Here is a 16510-nt window from a genome sequence, read left to right as displayed (position 1 = left end):
AAATTTATTGATGCTTCTCTATATAACTCATCTCCAAAATTCTGTTCCTGGCTACTTCTTTGAACATACATTACAATGATTATATAAGAAAAAATACAGTAATAGAATTTTAAAAAAACCTTGAATGCTAAAGGAGCTTACATTTATTTTTAATAATAATATATCTAGGAAGAACAGCAATGCTTATGATGATTATGGTGAAAATCACAGCAATGCATATTACCAAGATTTAGGAAATGTAAAGCACTATGCCCAGTACTTTAAATGGATAGCTTTATTTACTATATTCCTTCAGGACAAATTCTAGTATTATTTTCCTTTGTAAAGAAGAAATGGAATGTTGTTTCATTTGTGTATTTGCCATGGTCCCAAACATAATAAATGATAGAGAAAACATAATAAGTAATACTTTTGCACAAGAAGATTGTGAATAGGTCCAATGCCTCCCTGAGAATTTTCTTCTATATGTCAAGCATCATCACTTTACTATAAGATTGTGTTTCTTTTCTCTAGATATCTTCTATGCTATTTTCACTTTTATTTCCTTTGATAAAATGAAAATAATCAAAATCTTTCAAACTGTGTTGGTCAAAGCAAAAATTGCAGAGATGGAGATTTAGTGCAGAGTTTCACAGTAGACAGTCATTAAAGAGATTCAAATTATAATTGAAATATAAATATTTATAAAAGCAGCCTAAACAACATTGTCTTATCTTTATACCAATAGCCCTATAACTATTTTTGAAGCAGCTGTTCATAAAAGAAAGAAATCCTGCTGAGTTATATCACTTCCATATTGTTAATGCTCTTCTGTTCCATACTTTATTGAGTTGTCATTTCATGTTCAGTTCAGTCCCTCAGGTTGTGTCCGATTCTTTGCAACCCCATGGACTGCAGCACACCAGGCTTCCCTGTCCCTCACCAACTCCTGGAGCTTGCTCAAACTCATGTCCATTGAGTCGGTGATGCCATCCAACCATCTCATCCTCTACTGGCCCCTTCTCCTCCTGCCTTCAATCTTACCCAGCATCAGAGTCTATTCCAATGAGTCAGTTCTTTGCATCAGGTGTCCAAAGTATTGGTGCTTCAGCTTCAGCATCATTTCTTCCAATGAATATCCAACATTGATTTCCTTTAGGATTAACTGGTTTGATCCCCTTGCAGTCCAGGGGACTCTCAAGAGTCTTCTCCAACATCACAGTTCAAAAGCATCAGTTCTTTGGTGGTCAGCTTTTTTGTACTTCAACTCTCACATCCATACATGACTAATAGAAAAAATATAGTTTTGACAATGTTGGCAAAGTAATATCTCTACTTTTTAACATGCTTTCTAGGTTGGTCATAGCTTTTCTTCCAAGGAGCAAGCATCTTTTAATTTCATGGTGGCAGTCACCATCTGCAGTGATTTTGGAGCCCAAGAAAAGAAAAGTCTGTCTGTTTCCATTGTTTCCCCATCTATTTGCCATGAAGTGATGTGACCTAATAGAAAAAATATAGTTTTGACAATGTTGGCAAAGTAGTATCTCTACTTTTTAACATGCATTCTAGGTTGGTCATAGCTTTTCTTCCAAGGAGCAAGCATCTTTTAATTTCATGATGGCAGTCACCATCTGCAGTGATTTTGGAACCCAAGAAAAGAAAAGTCTGTCTGTTTCCATTGTTTCCCCATCTATTTGCCATGAAGTGATGGGACCCGATGCCATGGTCTTAGTGTTTTGAATGTTGAGGTTTAAGCCAGCTTTACTTTCATCAAGAGACTTTAGTTCCTCTTCACTTTCTGCCATAAAGGTGGTGTCATCTGTGTTTCTTAGGTTATTGATATTTCTCCTGGCAATCTTGATTCCAGCTTGTGCTTCATCCACCCTAACATTTTGCATGATGCACTCTGCATGTAAGTTAAATAAGCAGGGTGACAATATACAGCCTTGACATATGTTAATGCTCTTTTGTCCCATAATTTATATAGTTGCCATTTCATGTTATGTTTTCTTTAAAACATCTCTTCTTTTCCCTCATACTATTGCTTTTATAATTGTGGGTCTTAAACATCTTATAATTATAAATTCTCATGTTATTCTAAATGCTCAGTTGTATTCTGTCTTTTCCTAATTCAAGCCATCCTATTCATATTGTCATATCAATATCCTTTAAGTAGTGTGCTGTCTATTCACCTCATATAACAAGTTGCAGTGTTTACTTATAGTATCCAAATATTGGACAAATATATAATACAGCTTTGTTGCTTTTTACTCACTAAATTCTATCCAACTCTTTGCAAACCCATGGATTGTAGCCTGCCATGTTTTCTGTCTACAGGGTTTTCCAGGTAGGAATTCTGGAGTGGGTTTCTATTTCCTTCTTCAAGGATCTTCCCAAAGGATTGTCCCAATGCAGTGGAAGATGCATGACTCCTGCATTTGCAAGTGGATTCTTTACTGCTGAGCCACCAGGGAACCCCATAATATAAATTTACCCCCTTGTATTTCATTAAACATTAATTCAATATCAGATAATCTTTTTCAAAGAACACTCATATTTATCATTTGACTTAATTTTCATCAGTCCTATTTGCTCAGTCATGTCCAACTCTTTGCAGCCCCATGGAATGTAGCCCACCAGGCTCTTCTGCTGATGGAATTTTCCAGGTGAGAATAGTGTGGTGTGGTGCCATTTCCTACTTCAGAGGATCTTCCCAAACCCACATCTCCATCTCCTGCATTGGCAGTGGGATGCTTTACCCCTAGAGCCACCTGGGAAGCCAGTTGTACAAAAGAGGGGAGGTGGTTACAATCACAACTCCTGTCATAGGCAAGATTCCTAGGCCAGTGCTTTTCTCAACAAGCACAAATGGATTAACAGAGAACAAATACTAAGAATTCTGGTGGAAAATCCTTGAAATACCGGGGCTTAGGCACCTAAATAAAACATAGGTAAGGGACAGGAAATGGTCTTGCTAGACAAGAAAAGCATATATAGATCCAGAAAAAACAGGTCATACCTCACATATGATTGATCATTCTACTGGACTAGAAAAGTAGATAGCAGACAGTTCATGAATCACGTGTGCATCACTCTAAGATGTCATTTTTTTTTTTTTTTTTTTTGGTGACGGGAGATGCTAAATGTTTTTGTTTTTTTAAATAAGGAAGTGACACAATTTTGAGCGTTAATAAAATCACACATGCCAAAGAATGCTCAAACTACCACACAATTGGACTTGTCTAACACACTAGTAAAGTAATGCTCAAAGTTCTCCAAGCCAGGCTTCAACAGTATGTCAACTGTGAACTTCCAGATGTTCAAGCTGGATTTAGAAATGTCAGAGAAATCAGAGATCAAATTGATAAACATCTGTTGGATTATTGAAAAAGCAAGGGAGTTCCAGAAAAACATCTATTTCTGCTTTATTGATTATGCCAAAACCTTTGAATGTATGGATCACCACAAACTGGAAAATTCTGAAAGAGATGGGAATACCAGACCACCTGACCTGCCTCTTGAGAAACCTGTATGCAGGTCAGGAAGAAACAGTTAGAACTGGACATAGAACAACAGACTGGTTCCGAATAGGAAAAGGAGTATGTCAAGGCTGTATATTGTCAGCCTGCTTATTTAACTTATATGTAGAGTACATCATGAGAAATGCTGGGCTGGATGAAGCCCAAGTTGGAATCAAGTTTGCCAGGGGAAATATCAATTATCTCAGATATGCAAAATCACCATCCTTATGGCAGAAAGCGAAGAACTAAAGAGCTTCTTGATGAAAGGGAAAGAGGGGGGTGGAAAAGTTACCTTAAAGCTCAACATTCAGAAAACTAAGATCATGGCCTCTGGTCCTATCCTTCATGGCAAATAGATGGGGAAACAGTGACAGACTTTATTTTGGGGGGCTCAAAAGTCACTGCAGATGTTGACTGCAGCCATGAAATTAAAAGTCTCTTGCTGTATGGAAGAAAAGCTGTGACCAACATAGACAGCATATTTAAAAGCAAAGACATTACTTGGCCAAGAAGTGTCTGTCTAGTCAAAGCTATGGTTTTTCCATTGTCATATATGGATGTGAGAGTTGGACTATAAACAAAGCTGAGGACCAAAGAATTGACGCTTTTGAACTGTGATGTTGCAGAAGATTCTTGAGGGTCCCTTGGACTGCAAGGAGACCCAACCAGTCCATTCTAAAGTAAATCAGTACTGAATATTCATTAGAAGGAGATGCTGAAGCTGAAACTCCAATACTTTGGCCACCTGATGTGAAGAAGTGACTCATTGGAAAAGACCCTGATGCTGGTAATGATTGAGGCCAGAAGGAGAAGGGGATGGCAGAGTATGAGATTTTTGAATGGCATCACTGAGTTGATGGACATGAATTTGAGTAAGCTGCTGGAGTTGATTTTGGACAGGGAAAACTGGCATGCTGCCATCCATGGGGTCACAAAGAGTTGGGCGTGACTGAGCAACTGAACGGAATTGAACTGCACTGAACCATTGTTGCTATGGTCTTCTGCCCCTCCTCAAGCTCTCCTACTCTAGCACCTATCACAATGAATTACTGGTTCTATGTTTTGGTGCACTTAACATATTTGTCTGCATCCTGATCATCTTCAGCTCCTACATCTTCAGCATTTCCAGCAGCATCCACATTTGTTCCACAGTTGGTGGGTCTAAAGACTTGAGCACATGCCACTCTTGCATCTCAGATGCTGTTTTCTATGAATCTGCAGCATTCATATGCCTGAAGCCATCACCTGTGAGATCCATGGACCAAAGGAAAATGTCCTCTGTGTTTTATACTATTGTTTTGCCCATGCTGAATCCCCTGATCAACAGCCTCAGGAATAAAGATGTCAATGTTTTCCTGATGAAAATACTTGACAGAAGAATATTTTTGTGATCAGACACATAACATGAACATGATATTTTAGATCTAGTCTTTGCTTATTATACTGTATGGATATATGGTTCTCTTACTTCAAAATCTTTACCAGAGCTTACAATCTGAGTTAAGATCTCCTTCATGCTTTGTAACATTTCTCAAGCCAGTATGCCTCCTACTATACCATTTATTGTTTTGGGTGTGTACTTGCCTGCTTATTGTCCAAAATATACTTTACTGTAGTGTTCATGAAGATTATCCCAATGCACGTATTTCATTGCCATATCTGCAGGACATAAGATAGTTCCTGCCACTAGAAACACCTTGGTAATTTTCTTATTTTCTTTTAAAAAATATTTATGGGAAGCCACATGTATTTTATACTGTCTTTTTTCATTACTTTCTCCAATTAGCTACATACGACTTTTAAAAGTTAAAATTAATTAAATTTATATTTGAAGAGTTCTTCAAACTCTGCAGTAAAACTGATGACATCCTAGATTATTTCTATACAAAAATTTAGAAGCATGAACTTGAGTACCTTTTGTATCGAACCCGAGTGCAGGTAAGATAACTTGTGAACACCTGATTTCTTAAGTCATTGAATAAAGTCAGAAACCCAAAATCCTTGAAGAAAAACTCTTGGTTATCAAGCATACAACTTACATGCCTTTAAAAATAATATGCATATTTGTTATCTGATGGGTCAACACAGCAAATTTGGAGATACAGTGGTACCTAGAACTCAAACACTCCAGTCTAAAATACCATGGTTTCCCATACCTATACTGGAAAAAAAATTTCACCTATATTGACACTGAGAAAATTCTTAGTATGTAGAATTTTATCCATGTAAATTATAGTTCAATAAATTTAAAGGTTAAAAAATAATATGAGTTATATATACTGTTGCAGTCAGAGTTGTCGATATTCCTATATTGCCACATTGAACCAGGACATGATTTTTTTTTTATTACTCTATATGTCAAGCAAATTTTTTCACATTAAGTGACACATCTCTATATTATTCCTCAATATTTCTTTTATTTATAGAGTTAGATAAAGTCATTAACTTATTCTACTTGTTAGGAACTTTTCATGGGGTAATGGCAGCAACCAGTTGAAGCATTCCTGCAGCCTAGCATGTTAAAATATTTCAAGTACTATTATTTTATAAATGTTTCATGGTATTTAAATATAGTTAAATATAGGTCAGTGAGAAAAAAATCATTCAACTATTGCACACAAAGATTTTTTTTGATTTTTTGTTTATCTCTTGTGTGAAATCACTTTAGAATGTTCCTTTAATACAGATCTTAAATATTTCCTAAAATTTTGAATTTTTATATAGCTTGACAGGAAATTCACCAGAGTTCTAATAAAATCTATCACAGCCTTGCTTTCAACCTATAATCTAACAAAAAATGATAAATTACAATGATATGACACTATTAAACACCCGAGAGTCAAAGGAAGAAAAGGGAACTGCTAATTGCAACTTATCCCAAGAGTTGATGCTTGTGGGATATGATCCTAATGGGAGATCATTAGCATTATCTGTTCCTCATCTGACTCTTAGCATCTATACTTAGAGTATAAATCACCATTCATACCAACCAACCTTTGCAGAGGGCCATTGACTTCAACAGAAGTCAGGACCAGTGACTCAAAATTTTTACAACAGTATCTTCTAGGTTATGACACTACAAGAAGAAGTCCTACAAGGTTAGTACTCAGAACTATCCACCTGCATCACCAGACCATTATTCCGTTCAGACAAATAAAGGAGAAGAATACAGAGCACTGGTGTACTGGGGAGCAAGAGGGATGTATTTGAATCCCAGTCCTGGACTATAAAAAGTTAGACCTCCTGTTCTAGTTCCCTCACAGTGCACTAATAGATGCGAGTAGTTATTTTTCTGTCTCTATCTGTCCTCACTCTAATATTCACACTCCCTGAGGAGCTAAGGTTCCCTTATCATCTCTCTGTCCCTGCTGGAGAAAGTTATGGCCAGTATTTCTTTGTTTACTCACCTCCACTCAGGCAGTGTGAAAGCTTTGTTCACTTGTGTTGGAGTCTATGTTAACTTATTACTACAATCCTTTCAATAATTTTATTAAAAAATCATATTTATTGATACTCGTGTATAAGGCATTGTGCCAAGCACTGTATTGAGTTTACAGTCTAGTACAGAAGAAAAGCCAATAAGTAACTCATAATAATTGATGCAGAATGAAGCATGTACTAAATGTAAAGATGAGAAAGGTATCCTCAGCACATAGAAAACGGTCTTATTAACTGGGGTTTCCATTATTAAAGTCCCTAACTTAAAGGCCCTAGCTATTCAATAGATTTCATCAGATACACTGGGAATGTGTGAGAGAAGATAAAGAAATATAATGAGTCAAAAAAAAAAAAAAGAGATTCTATCACATGCTGTTTTGTGCAATAGTTAATCATGCGATACCTGGTGGGACATAAAAATAAAATATTTTGTTGTTGGGTGAAATAAAATCATTGAATGACAGAAATTTATTCAAACTTTATTTGGAGACCTTTGAGAATATTGATATTTAAGAGTTACAATTGAGTAAAAATTTCAAATTTCAGTATCATTGTATATATTTAGGTAGAACGGAGGAACAAGAAAATGTCTTAAGGAAAGAAAAAAAAAAATCCCAGCCATCATAGCAGGAATGAAAATGCCACTGAAACAAAAGATAAAATGGGAAGCAACTCAATAGATTAAAATTCAAATAACAATGACAGTAATAGGGTCTTTCCAAGGGTATGGGACTGTGCTAAACATTTCATAGGAATCAGTATTGTGAATTTACACAGAAGGTAGATTTTAGTGTTTCTGTTTTTTCAGAAAGTTGGAGAGTAGACATATTATCTCAAGATCACACAGCAAGAATGGGGTCGATCTGAGGTTTCAATCCTCTACTGTCTACCACAATCAAGATCCATTAGAATGAAGATAATAGAAGTACATATAATCCAACTACCCATTTGGTGTGTCCTTAAAGAATATCTGTATGCACGTGGTTATTCAGTCTGTGCTCCAACTTTTATGACAGTCGGCTCGGGTGTGTCTGGTGATAGGGATGTTTGTCTTTGCTGCGAAACCAAATATTTCTTCCCATAGTGTGAAGCAGTTCATTTTACCCAATCTCTTGAATGTATACAACAAGTTCAGTACCTCTCACTGCCATGTGATGAACTTTGAGATAACTTTCCTTTGCCACATGAATTTTTGCCTTGCTAGAAAATAATATCCTTGGTTGTTTTAGCCATCTTAAAATAATTGATTTCTTGATGACATATATGAAACTGTGCAGCTTTACCTGTATCACACACAGTATTTTATTTCAAACTGAACACAATAGCCAAATACTACTTGAGTGTTAATATGAATTTCTGTGTTCTAGAACCTACTCATTTCCTTTGCAAATCTTAACTAAAGATATATTGGTCTTTAGAAAACACATCACACTGTTGACTAGTATTGAATTGACGTTAAAATTACTTATTTTATTTTGCATGTACTTTACTCATCCACATCTCTCCCATCTTTGAATTCTATTGTGAGCACATGCAAAATGCATGACTATATTTTTAAAAGGTCGGCATATCAAACACTTTATGTTTGTGTTCAAATGCATTTTACAATTTGGAAAATAGAATCATTTTCTCACCTCCACCATTTAAATCATGAAATCCAAATTGCACAGATCAATCTTGGTACACTGATGCCATAGTCACAGTGGTGGAGTATGTGACTTTTACTTAGAGCATTGTACTCTCACCCCTAAGATTACCCAAATTAGAATAAGAAGAATGGTTCCTGGGGTGGAAAAACCTATGGAGGTATAAGCATGATGTCTGCCAAGCAGTTACATTTCTGTCCCCTGGGGTAAAAGTCCAGGGAGAAGAAACTGGAACATTAAATCTTCAGATCTCAGGTGAATAACACTGGTCATCACATTTCAGATATTTTCAGTTGAGATGTTACTAAAGAAGACAGCCCCAACTAATATAACTACTTTCCACAGACTTGTGAATCCTCTCTGTATTAATTATAGAAAGCCTATACAACTTTACTTATTATAAATGAAAGGAAAATACTATGCCATTCAACAAACATGAAATTGATATATAAACATAGAAACTTGGAGGAAGGAACAGTACTCAGAAATAATACTAGAAATGTTCATGTTGACTACCTCCATAAATTGTTGTTTCTTTTAAACTTTATGAAATTTCTTATTTGTAAATTTCTTGATGTTTATAATTTCTTTTCTAGTTCAACCAGATTCACTGTTTGTCCTAGAGTAGCAGCAAGAGATACTGGAGAAATCCCTGCATTATGTGTGTCCTCTGCTGAAAGATAAAGAATGAACTCCATAGAATTACTCTCTGCCTCTCTCTCTCACACACAAACATACACACATGCATAAACCTCTCTCTCTCTCTCACACACAGACACAAATGTATACTCATTTTCTGATTTGTTTTTTTGTTTGTTTGTTTGTTTTTTTAAACTTAGAACCTATTGAAAAGATAATGGACCCTAGAAACCACACCTCAGTGACTGAGTTCATCCTCTCTGGGCTCACAGAACAGCCACAACTCCAGCTGCCACTTTTCCTCCTCTTCCTAGGAATCTATGTGGTCACGGTGGTAGGGAATCTGGGCATGATCACACTGATTGGGCTCAGTTCTCACCTGAAAACCCCCATGTACTATTTCCTCAGCAACTTGTCCCTTATTGATCTCTGTCAATCCACTGTCATTACCCCCAAAATGCTGGTGAACTTTGTGACAGAGAAAAATAACATCTCCTATCCTGAATGTATGACTCAGCTCTATTTCTTCCTTCTTTTTATTATTGCAGAGTGCTATATATTGGCTGAAATGGCATACGACCGCTATGTTGCCATCTGTAACCCCTTGCTTTATAATGCCATCATGTCTTATTATAGGTGCTTCCAGCTCACAGCAGCAGTTTATATCTTGTGCATCATTCAATCAACATTCCATACTTGCCTTATGTTGAGACTCTATTTCTGCAAGGCTAATATTATTAACCATTATTTCTGTGATGTTTTTCCACTCATGGAGCTATCCTGTTCTAGCATCTATTTCAATGAGTTATTGGCTCTAGTCTGCAGTTCTTTCAATGTCCTGATTCCTGCCTTGACTATTCTTATCTCCTACATCTACATCCTCTACAAAATCTTCCACATCCACTCCACGGAGGGAAGGTCCAAAGCCTTCAGCACTTGCAGTTCCCATATCTTGGCTGTTGCTGTTTTCTATGGATCTGCAGCATTCATGTACCTGCAGCCGTCATCTGTGAGCCCCATGGACCAAGGGAAAGTGTCCTCTGTGCTTTATACCTGCATTGTTCCCATGCTGAATCCTTTGATCTACAGTTTGCGGAATAAGGATGTCAAGCTGGCCCTGAAGAAAATTCTGGACCTTGGGAAAATATAGGTGAATAGACTCAATGTTGGTATCATATCAGAAATAAACTTTTGTTTTGATGAGATATACAGTGTTTTAGTTTTATTGTTCAAATTTTTGGAAATTCAGGATCATTTCCCCATACAATACATTTCCCAAATTCCTTCCAGGTTAGTTCCTTTGAATTTGTGTTATATTGATTATGTATGGAGAAATATCAAGAATAATGTCAGAGACTCTTGAGAATTAAAGAAACTCCAGTGCAATATAAAAAATACAAATAACTAGAATATGATGATCATCATAATGTAATAACATATTATTATTGAGATAGTATAAAATAGCAAGCACTTTACATTAGACAACTTTCTTTAATATTTATGATATCTCTCAAAGCAAGCCCTAGTATTGTTTCCATTTGAAAGATGAATAAATTGAAACTTGTTTACTTTGAGTAAGTGCCCATAGTCCCAAACTTAATAAAGACAGAGGCTAGAATGGAACCTGGCTTCAGGAACTGTAATTTTACTCAAAATAATCTGTTGCCCATAGGTAATTGTGGGTAAATGTAAGGTCTTCCCAATAATTTCCTTCTACATATTAAGCTTCTACTTTTCCTGTGAGATTGTATTTCTTTCTGCTAGATCTCTTCAATGTGGTGTTCACTTTTATTTCATTTGATTTAATGAAAATAATTAAAATATTTCAAACTTGTGTTGATCAAGCAAAAAGACCAAATGCAGAGTTAATACAGAATCTTATGATAAGACTTATCAAAGAGATTCAAATTATCATGTTCAATACCAACCGTTTTTATTAAAATTGCCCAATATGTTTTTATCTTTAAACCATTAGTGCTATCCTATTTATGTAACAGGGCTTCCCTGGTGGTTCAGTGGTAAAGAATACAGTTGCCAATGCAGGGGATGTGGGTTCAGTCCTTGGGTGAGGAAGATACCCTGGAGAGGGAAATGGCAACCCACTACAGTATTCTTGCCTGGGAAATCCCATGGAGAGAGGAAACTTGAGGGCTAGAGTCCACAGGGTCACAGAGTGTCCATCCAATACAACCTTACCACTAAAGTACAACAGTAAATTTATGTTAACAAGTGCTCATAATAAACCAAAATTATGTAAGTTGTATCACTTTCATGAGGTTCATGCACTTTTGCCATGGAAGTTATAAACAATTGCTATTTCTTGTCAGTTTTATGTTGGAAACATCTTTTCTCTCCCCTCATATTGGTCTTTTTTAGCTTCTGGGCATTAACATCTGGTAAGTATAAATTCACATGAAACTGTAAATATCCAGTTGTCTTCTGCCTCTTCTCAGTTCAAACCCTCTTACTCATTATTGACAGATCAAAGTTCTTTGGGTAGTGTGCTGCCTTATTCACCTGCAGTGTCCAAATATACCACTAATAAATAAAACATAATTTTACTTACCACCCATGTATTTTGTTATCCATTTTTCATCAATGTCAAGTATTCATTTTCAATTATTTCATATTATTTTACTTAAATTTCATATTGTTTTATATTTTCATATCATTTGACTTAATTTTCATCAGTACTATAAAAAGAAGGTAAAAAGGGTACAATTACAAATAGGCATGATTTGTAGTCTGCTATATATAGTCCAGAATATATATAAATCAGCTAAATCAGAACATATACCCTGTCTGGACTGAAAGAATGGCTTCTATGGGTCTCTTCATATTTTTAATTTCTGAATAATTATAGGAATGATCTGTTTACTCCTTGTTTACATTCTTTCTATATCTGACCTTTCTCAAACTCCAGCTCTCTTTCTCACTTCTTTTACTTGGCACACTGAAGCAGCTTCAACCATCGTCTGTTCACTTATAAGGTGGCATTTCAGACACACAGTATTCTTCTCCAAACATATCAGAATCCTGAAGACACAGCAAACCCTTAGTTAAAGATTTTCAATGCATGGGTATGGTGGATTCTCCTTGAATCTGAAAGAATTCCAGTGGAAGGTATCCAAAACAAGAGATGCTCTAGCACCTTGTTTCTCAGAGTTGTCTATAGATGAGAAATAGTGGGGAAATCTGAGAGATTTTATTTAAAATGTATAATCTCAAGCCATACACGAGACTTACTATCAGAATCTGCTTTTGATCAAGATCCTTAGGTTGTTCCCGTGCACATTAAAAGTTGAGGAGCTTTTGAAAAATATTGGTATCTGACCTCACAAGCTAAAATTTTAACTTAATTGGTATAGTGTTCACCTTTGGTATTGAAAATAAGGAAAATTAAAACACTCCCTTGATAATTTTTTAAATGAGTTTAAATGAGGATCTAAAACTGAGAAGGAATAGCTTCCCTTGTGGTTCACCAGGTAAAGAACCTGCCTGTCATATAGGAGACCTCGGTTCGATGTCTGGGTTTTAAAGATCCTGGGGAGAAGGGAAAGGTTACCCACTCCAGTATTCTGGCCTGGAGAGTTCCATGGACTCTAGAGTCCATGGGGTCACAAAGAGTCAGACACAACTGAGTGACTTTCACTTTCAATGTAACACAAGTATAAACTTTAAAAATAACTGAATCTTCTTATATTTAACTATAAGATCTCTCAACTTGAGTGTGCAATTTACCTTGACTCAATAACTTTATGTATACTTCCAAATTTCCTATTTGAGAATAAAAATTGAAAATCTGATGTATAAGAAGAAGCATGAAACATAAGTGCCTATTAAAACAGTTTATATATGCAACTTAGAAGCTAGAATCATTGACAGTAAGCACCTAAAATATAAAAAAATTAAGCTAATATTCTGAATTTCTACCCCAATAACATATAGATTTCACTTTGAATTAATATGTATATTACATATTTACACATAAAATGGATTAAATACATTTTTGTACAAGGATAAGTGATTTGTTCATCATTTTAAAATTTGTTGCCACATTAACATTAAGATAAATTTTCAGAATGTTGTTTGATCCTCTAAAACCTTTTATTCACAGAGTGAACTGGGAACCGGTAGCTCTGGCTAGGAGCCTGTAAAGATGCAGAATCTCTAGGAATTTTACAGTTTCTGGTCTTACATTTAGATCTTTAATCCATCTGGAGTTTATTTTTGTGTATGGTGTTAGAAAGTGTTTGAGTTTCATTATTTTATAAGTGGTTGACCAGTTTTCGCAGCACCACTTGTTAAAGAGATTGTCTCTTCTCCATTGTATATTCTCGCCTCCTTTGTCAAAGATAAGGTGTCCATCGGTGTGTGAATTTATTTCTGGGCTTTCTATTTTGTTCCATTGATCTATATTTCTGTCTTGGTGCCAGTACAATACTGTCTTGAGGATTGTAGCTTTGCAGTATAGCCTGAAGTCAGGCAGGTTGATTCCTCCAGTTCCATTCTTCTTTCTCAAGATTTCCTTGGCTATTCAAGGTTTTTGTATTTCTATACAAATTGTGAAATTATTTGTTCTAGTTCTGTGAAAAGTACTGTTGATAGCTTGATAGGGATTGTGTTGAATCTATAGATTGCTTTGATTAATATACTCATTTTCACTATATTGATTCTTTCAATCCATGAACATGGTTTATTTCTCGATCTATTTGTGTCCTCTTTGATTTCTCTCATCAGTATTTTATAATTTTCTATATATAGGTCTTTTGTTTCTATAGGTAAATATATTCCTATGTATTTTCTTTTCGTTGCAATGGTGAATGGAATTGTTTCCTTAATTTCTCTTTCTGTTTTCTCATTGTTAGTGTATAGGAATGCAAGGGATTTCTGTGTGTTAATTTTATATCCTGCAACTTTACTGTATTCATTGATTAGCTCTAGTAATTTTCTAGTGGAGTCTTTAGGGTTTTCTATGTAGAGGATCATGTCATCTGCAAACAGTGAGAGTTTTACTTCTTCTTTTCCAATCTGGATTCCTTTTATTTCTTTTTCTTCTCTGATTGCTGTGGCTAGAACTTCCAAAACTATGTTGAATAGTAGTGTTGAGAGTGGGTACCCTTGTCTTGTTCCTGACTTTAGGGGGAAATGCTTTCAATTTTTCACCATTGAGGATAATATCTGCTGGGGTTTATCATATATGGCTTTTATTATGTTGAGGTATGTTCTTTCTATGCCTGCTTTCTGGAGGGTTTTTATCATAAATGGATGTTGAATTTTGTCAAAGGTTTTCTCTGTATTTATTGAAATAATCATATGGTTTTTATCTTTCAATTTGTTAATGTAGTGTATCACATTGATTGATTTGTGAATACTGAAGAATCCTTGCATTGCTTGGATAAAGCCCATTTGGTCATGATGTATGATGTTTTTAATATGTTGTTGGATTCTGTTTGCTAGAATTTTGTGGAGGGTTTTTGCATCTATGTTCATCAACGATATTGGCCAGTAATTTTTTTTTTTTTTGGTAGCATCTTTGTCTGGTTTTGGTATTAGGGTAATGGTGGCCTCATAGAATGAGTTTGGCAGTTTACTTTCCTCTGCAATTTTCTGGAACAGCTTGAGTAGGATAGGTGTTAGCTCTTCTAGGCAAAACACTCTCTGGCATAAATCACAGCAGGATCTTCTATGACCCACTTCCCAGAGTATTGGAAATAAAAGCAAAAATAAACAAATGGGACCTAATTAAACTTAAAAGCTTTTGCACAATGAAAGAAACTATAAGCAAGGTGAAAAGACAGCCTTCAGAATGGGAGAAAATAATAGCAGACAAAGCAACTGACAAAGAATTAATCTTAAAAATATACAAGCAGCTCATGCAGCTCAATTCCAGAAAAAAATAAATGACCAAGTCAAAAAATGGGCCAAAGAACTAAACAGACATTTCTCCAAAGAAGACCTACAGATGGCTACCAAACACATGAAAAGATGCTCAACATCAATCATTATCAGAGAAATGCAAATCAAAACCACAATGTGATATGATCTCACACCAGTCATAATGGCTGCTATCAAAAAATCTACAAACAATAAATGCTGGAGAGGGTGCAGAGAAAAGGGAATCCTCTTACACTGTTGGTGGGAATGCAAACTAGTACAGCTACTATGGAGAATAGCTGGAGATTCCTTAAAAAAAACTGGAAATAGAACTGCCATATGAGCCAGCAATCCCACTGCTGGGCATATACACCAAGGAAACCAGAATTGAAAGAGACACATGTACCCCAATGTTCAACACAGCACTGTTCACAATAAGCTAGGATATGGAAGCAACCTAGATGTCCATTGGCAGATGAATGGATAATAAAGCTGTGATACATATACATAATGGAATATTACTCAGATATTAAAAAGAATGAAATTGAATCAGTTCTAATGAGGTGGATGAAACTTGAGCCTATTATACAGGGTGAAGTAAGTCAAAAAGAAAAACACCAATACAGTATAATAATGCATATTTATGGAATTTAGAAAGATGGTAAAGATGACCCCATATGCGAGACAGAAAAGAGACACAGATGTAAAGAACAGACTTTTGGACTCTGTGGGAGAAGGCGAGGGTGGGATGAATTGAGAGAATAGCATTGAAACATGTATATTACCATATGTGAAATATATTGCCAATCCAGGCTTGATGCATGAGACAGGGTGCTCAGGGCTGGTGTTACTGGGATGACCCTGAGGGTTGGGATGGGGAGGGAGGTGGGAGGGTGGTTCAGGATGAGGAACATATGTACACCCATGGCTGATTCATGTGAATATATGGCAAAACCCACAACAACTTTTTGAAGTAATTAGTCTTAAAATACATCCAGAATCTCAAACACTCCTCAGAACTGCTGGTGAGGATCTGATTTTGAAAAAATCTCCAGGTAATCCTGTGAAGAAATCTTGATCACTAATTGATGAGTTCAGGATTGACAGAAAACCCCTCTTGAAGGAAAAAGTTAGATACCTGGGCACATGTCAACTGCAACTGCTTCTTTTCTCAACAGTTTGTCTCTTGAGAAATGGAAATCCTTGGAGAGTATTTGAATCCATGTTAATTATTGCCTGGCATATATGAAATCCAGAACACACCTTCATAGCGCAATGATCACAACCACTCAGGGGAGGACTGAGAAAGGTGCAGATGTTTGCTACCTTGAAGCTAAAGAAACACACACTGAAGATTTAGAATTAGAGATGCTAAGCTGTGATGCAGACTACCTTCAAAAGGGGTTCTGA

At 35.9% G+C, this 16510-nt stretch overlaps 1 protein-coding gene across 1 annotated transcript; it reads left to right on the top strand.

Moving 5' to 3' along the window:
* Positions 1-9413: 9413 nt before the first annotated feature.
* Positions 9414-10373, top strand: LOC122705103. The gene has a single exon (XM_043920312.1). The coding sequence runs from the start codon at positions 9441-9443 to the stop codon at positions 10371-10373; it is 933 nt and encodes a 310-aa protein (XP_043776247.1). The 5' UTR covers positions 9414-9440.
* The last annotated feature ends 6137 nt before the right edge of the window (positions 10374-16510 follow it).

Source organism: Cervus elaphus, chromosome 2 (assembly GCF_910594005.1).
Source record: "Cervus elaphus chromosome 2, mCerEla1.1, whole genome shotgun sequence".
In the NCBI taxonomy this organism is placed as follows: Eukaryota; Metazoa; Chordata; class Mammalia; order Artiodactyla; family Cervidae; genus Cervus; species Cervus elaphus.
Note: the sequence above shows the minus strand (reverse complement) of the source record. Positions and strands in the feature narration are given on the sequence as shown.

Coding starts and splice junctions, on each gene's coding strand:
- LOC122705103 (XM_043920312.1), top strand. CDS start 9,441: ATGGACCCTAGAAACCACACCTCAGTGACTGAGTTCATCCTCTCTGGG.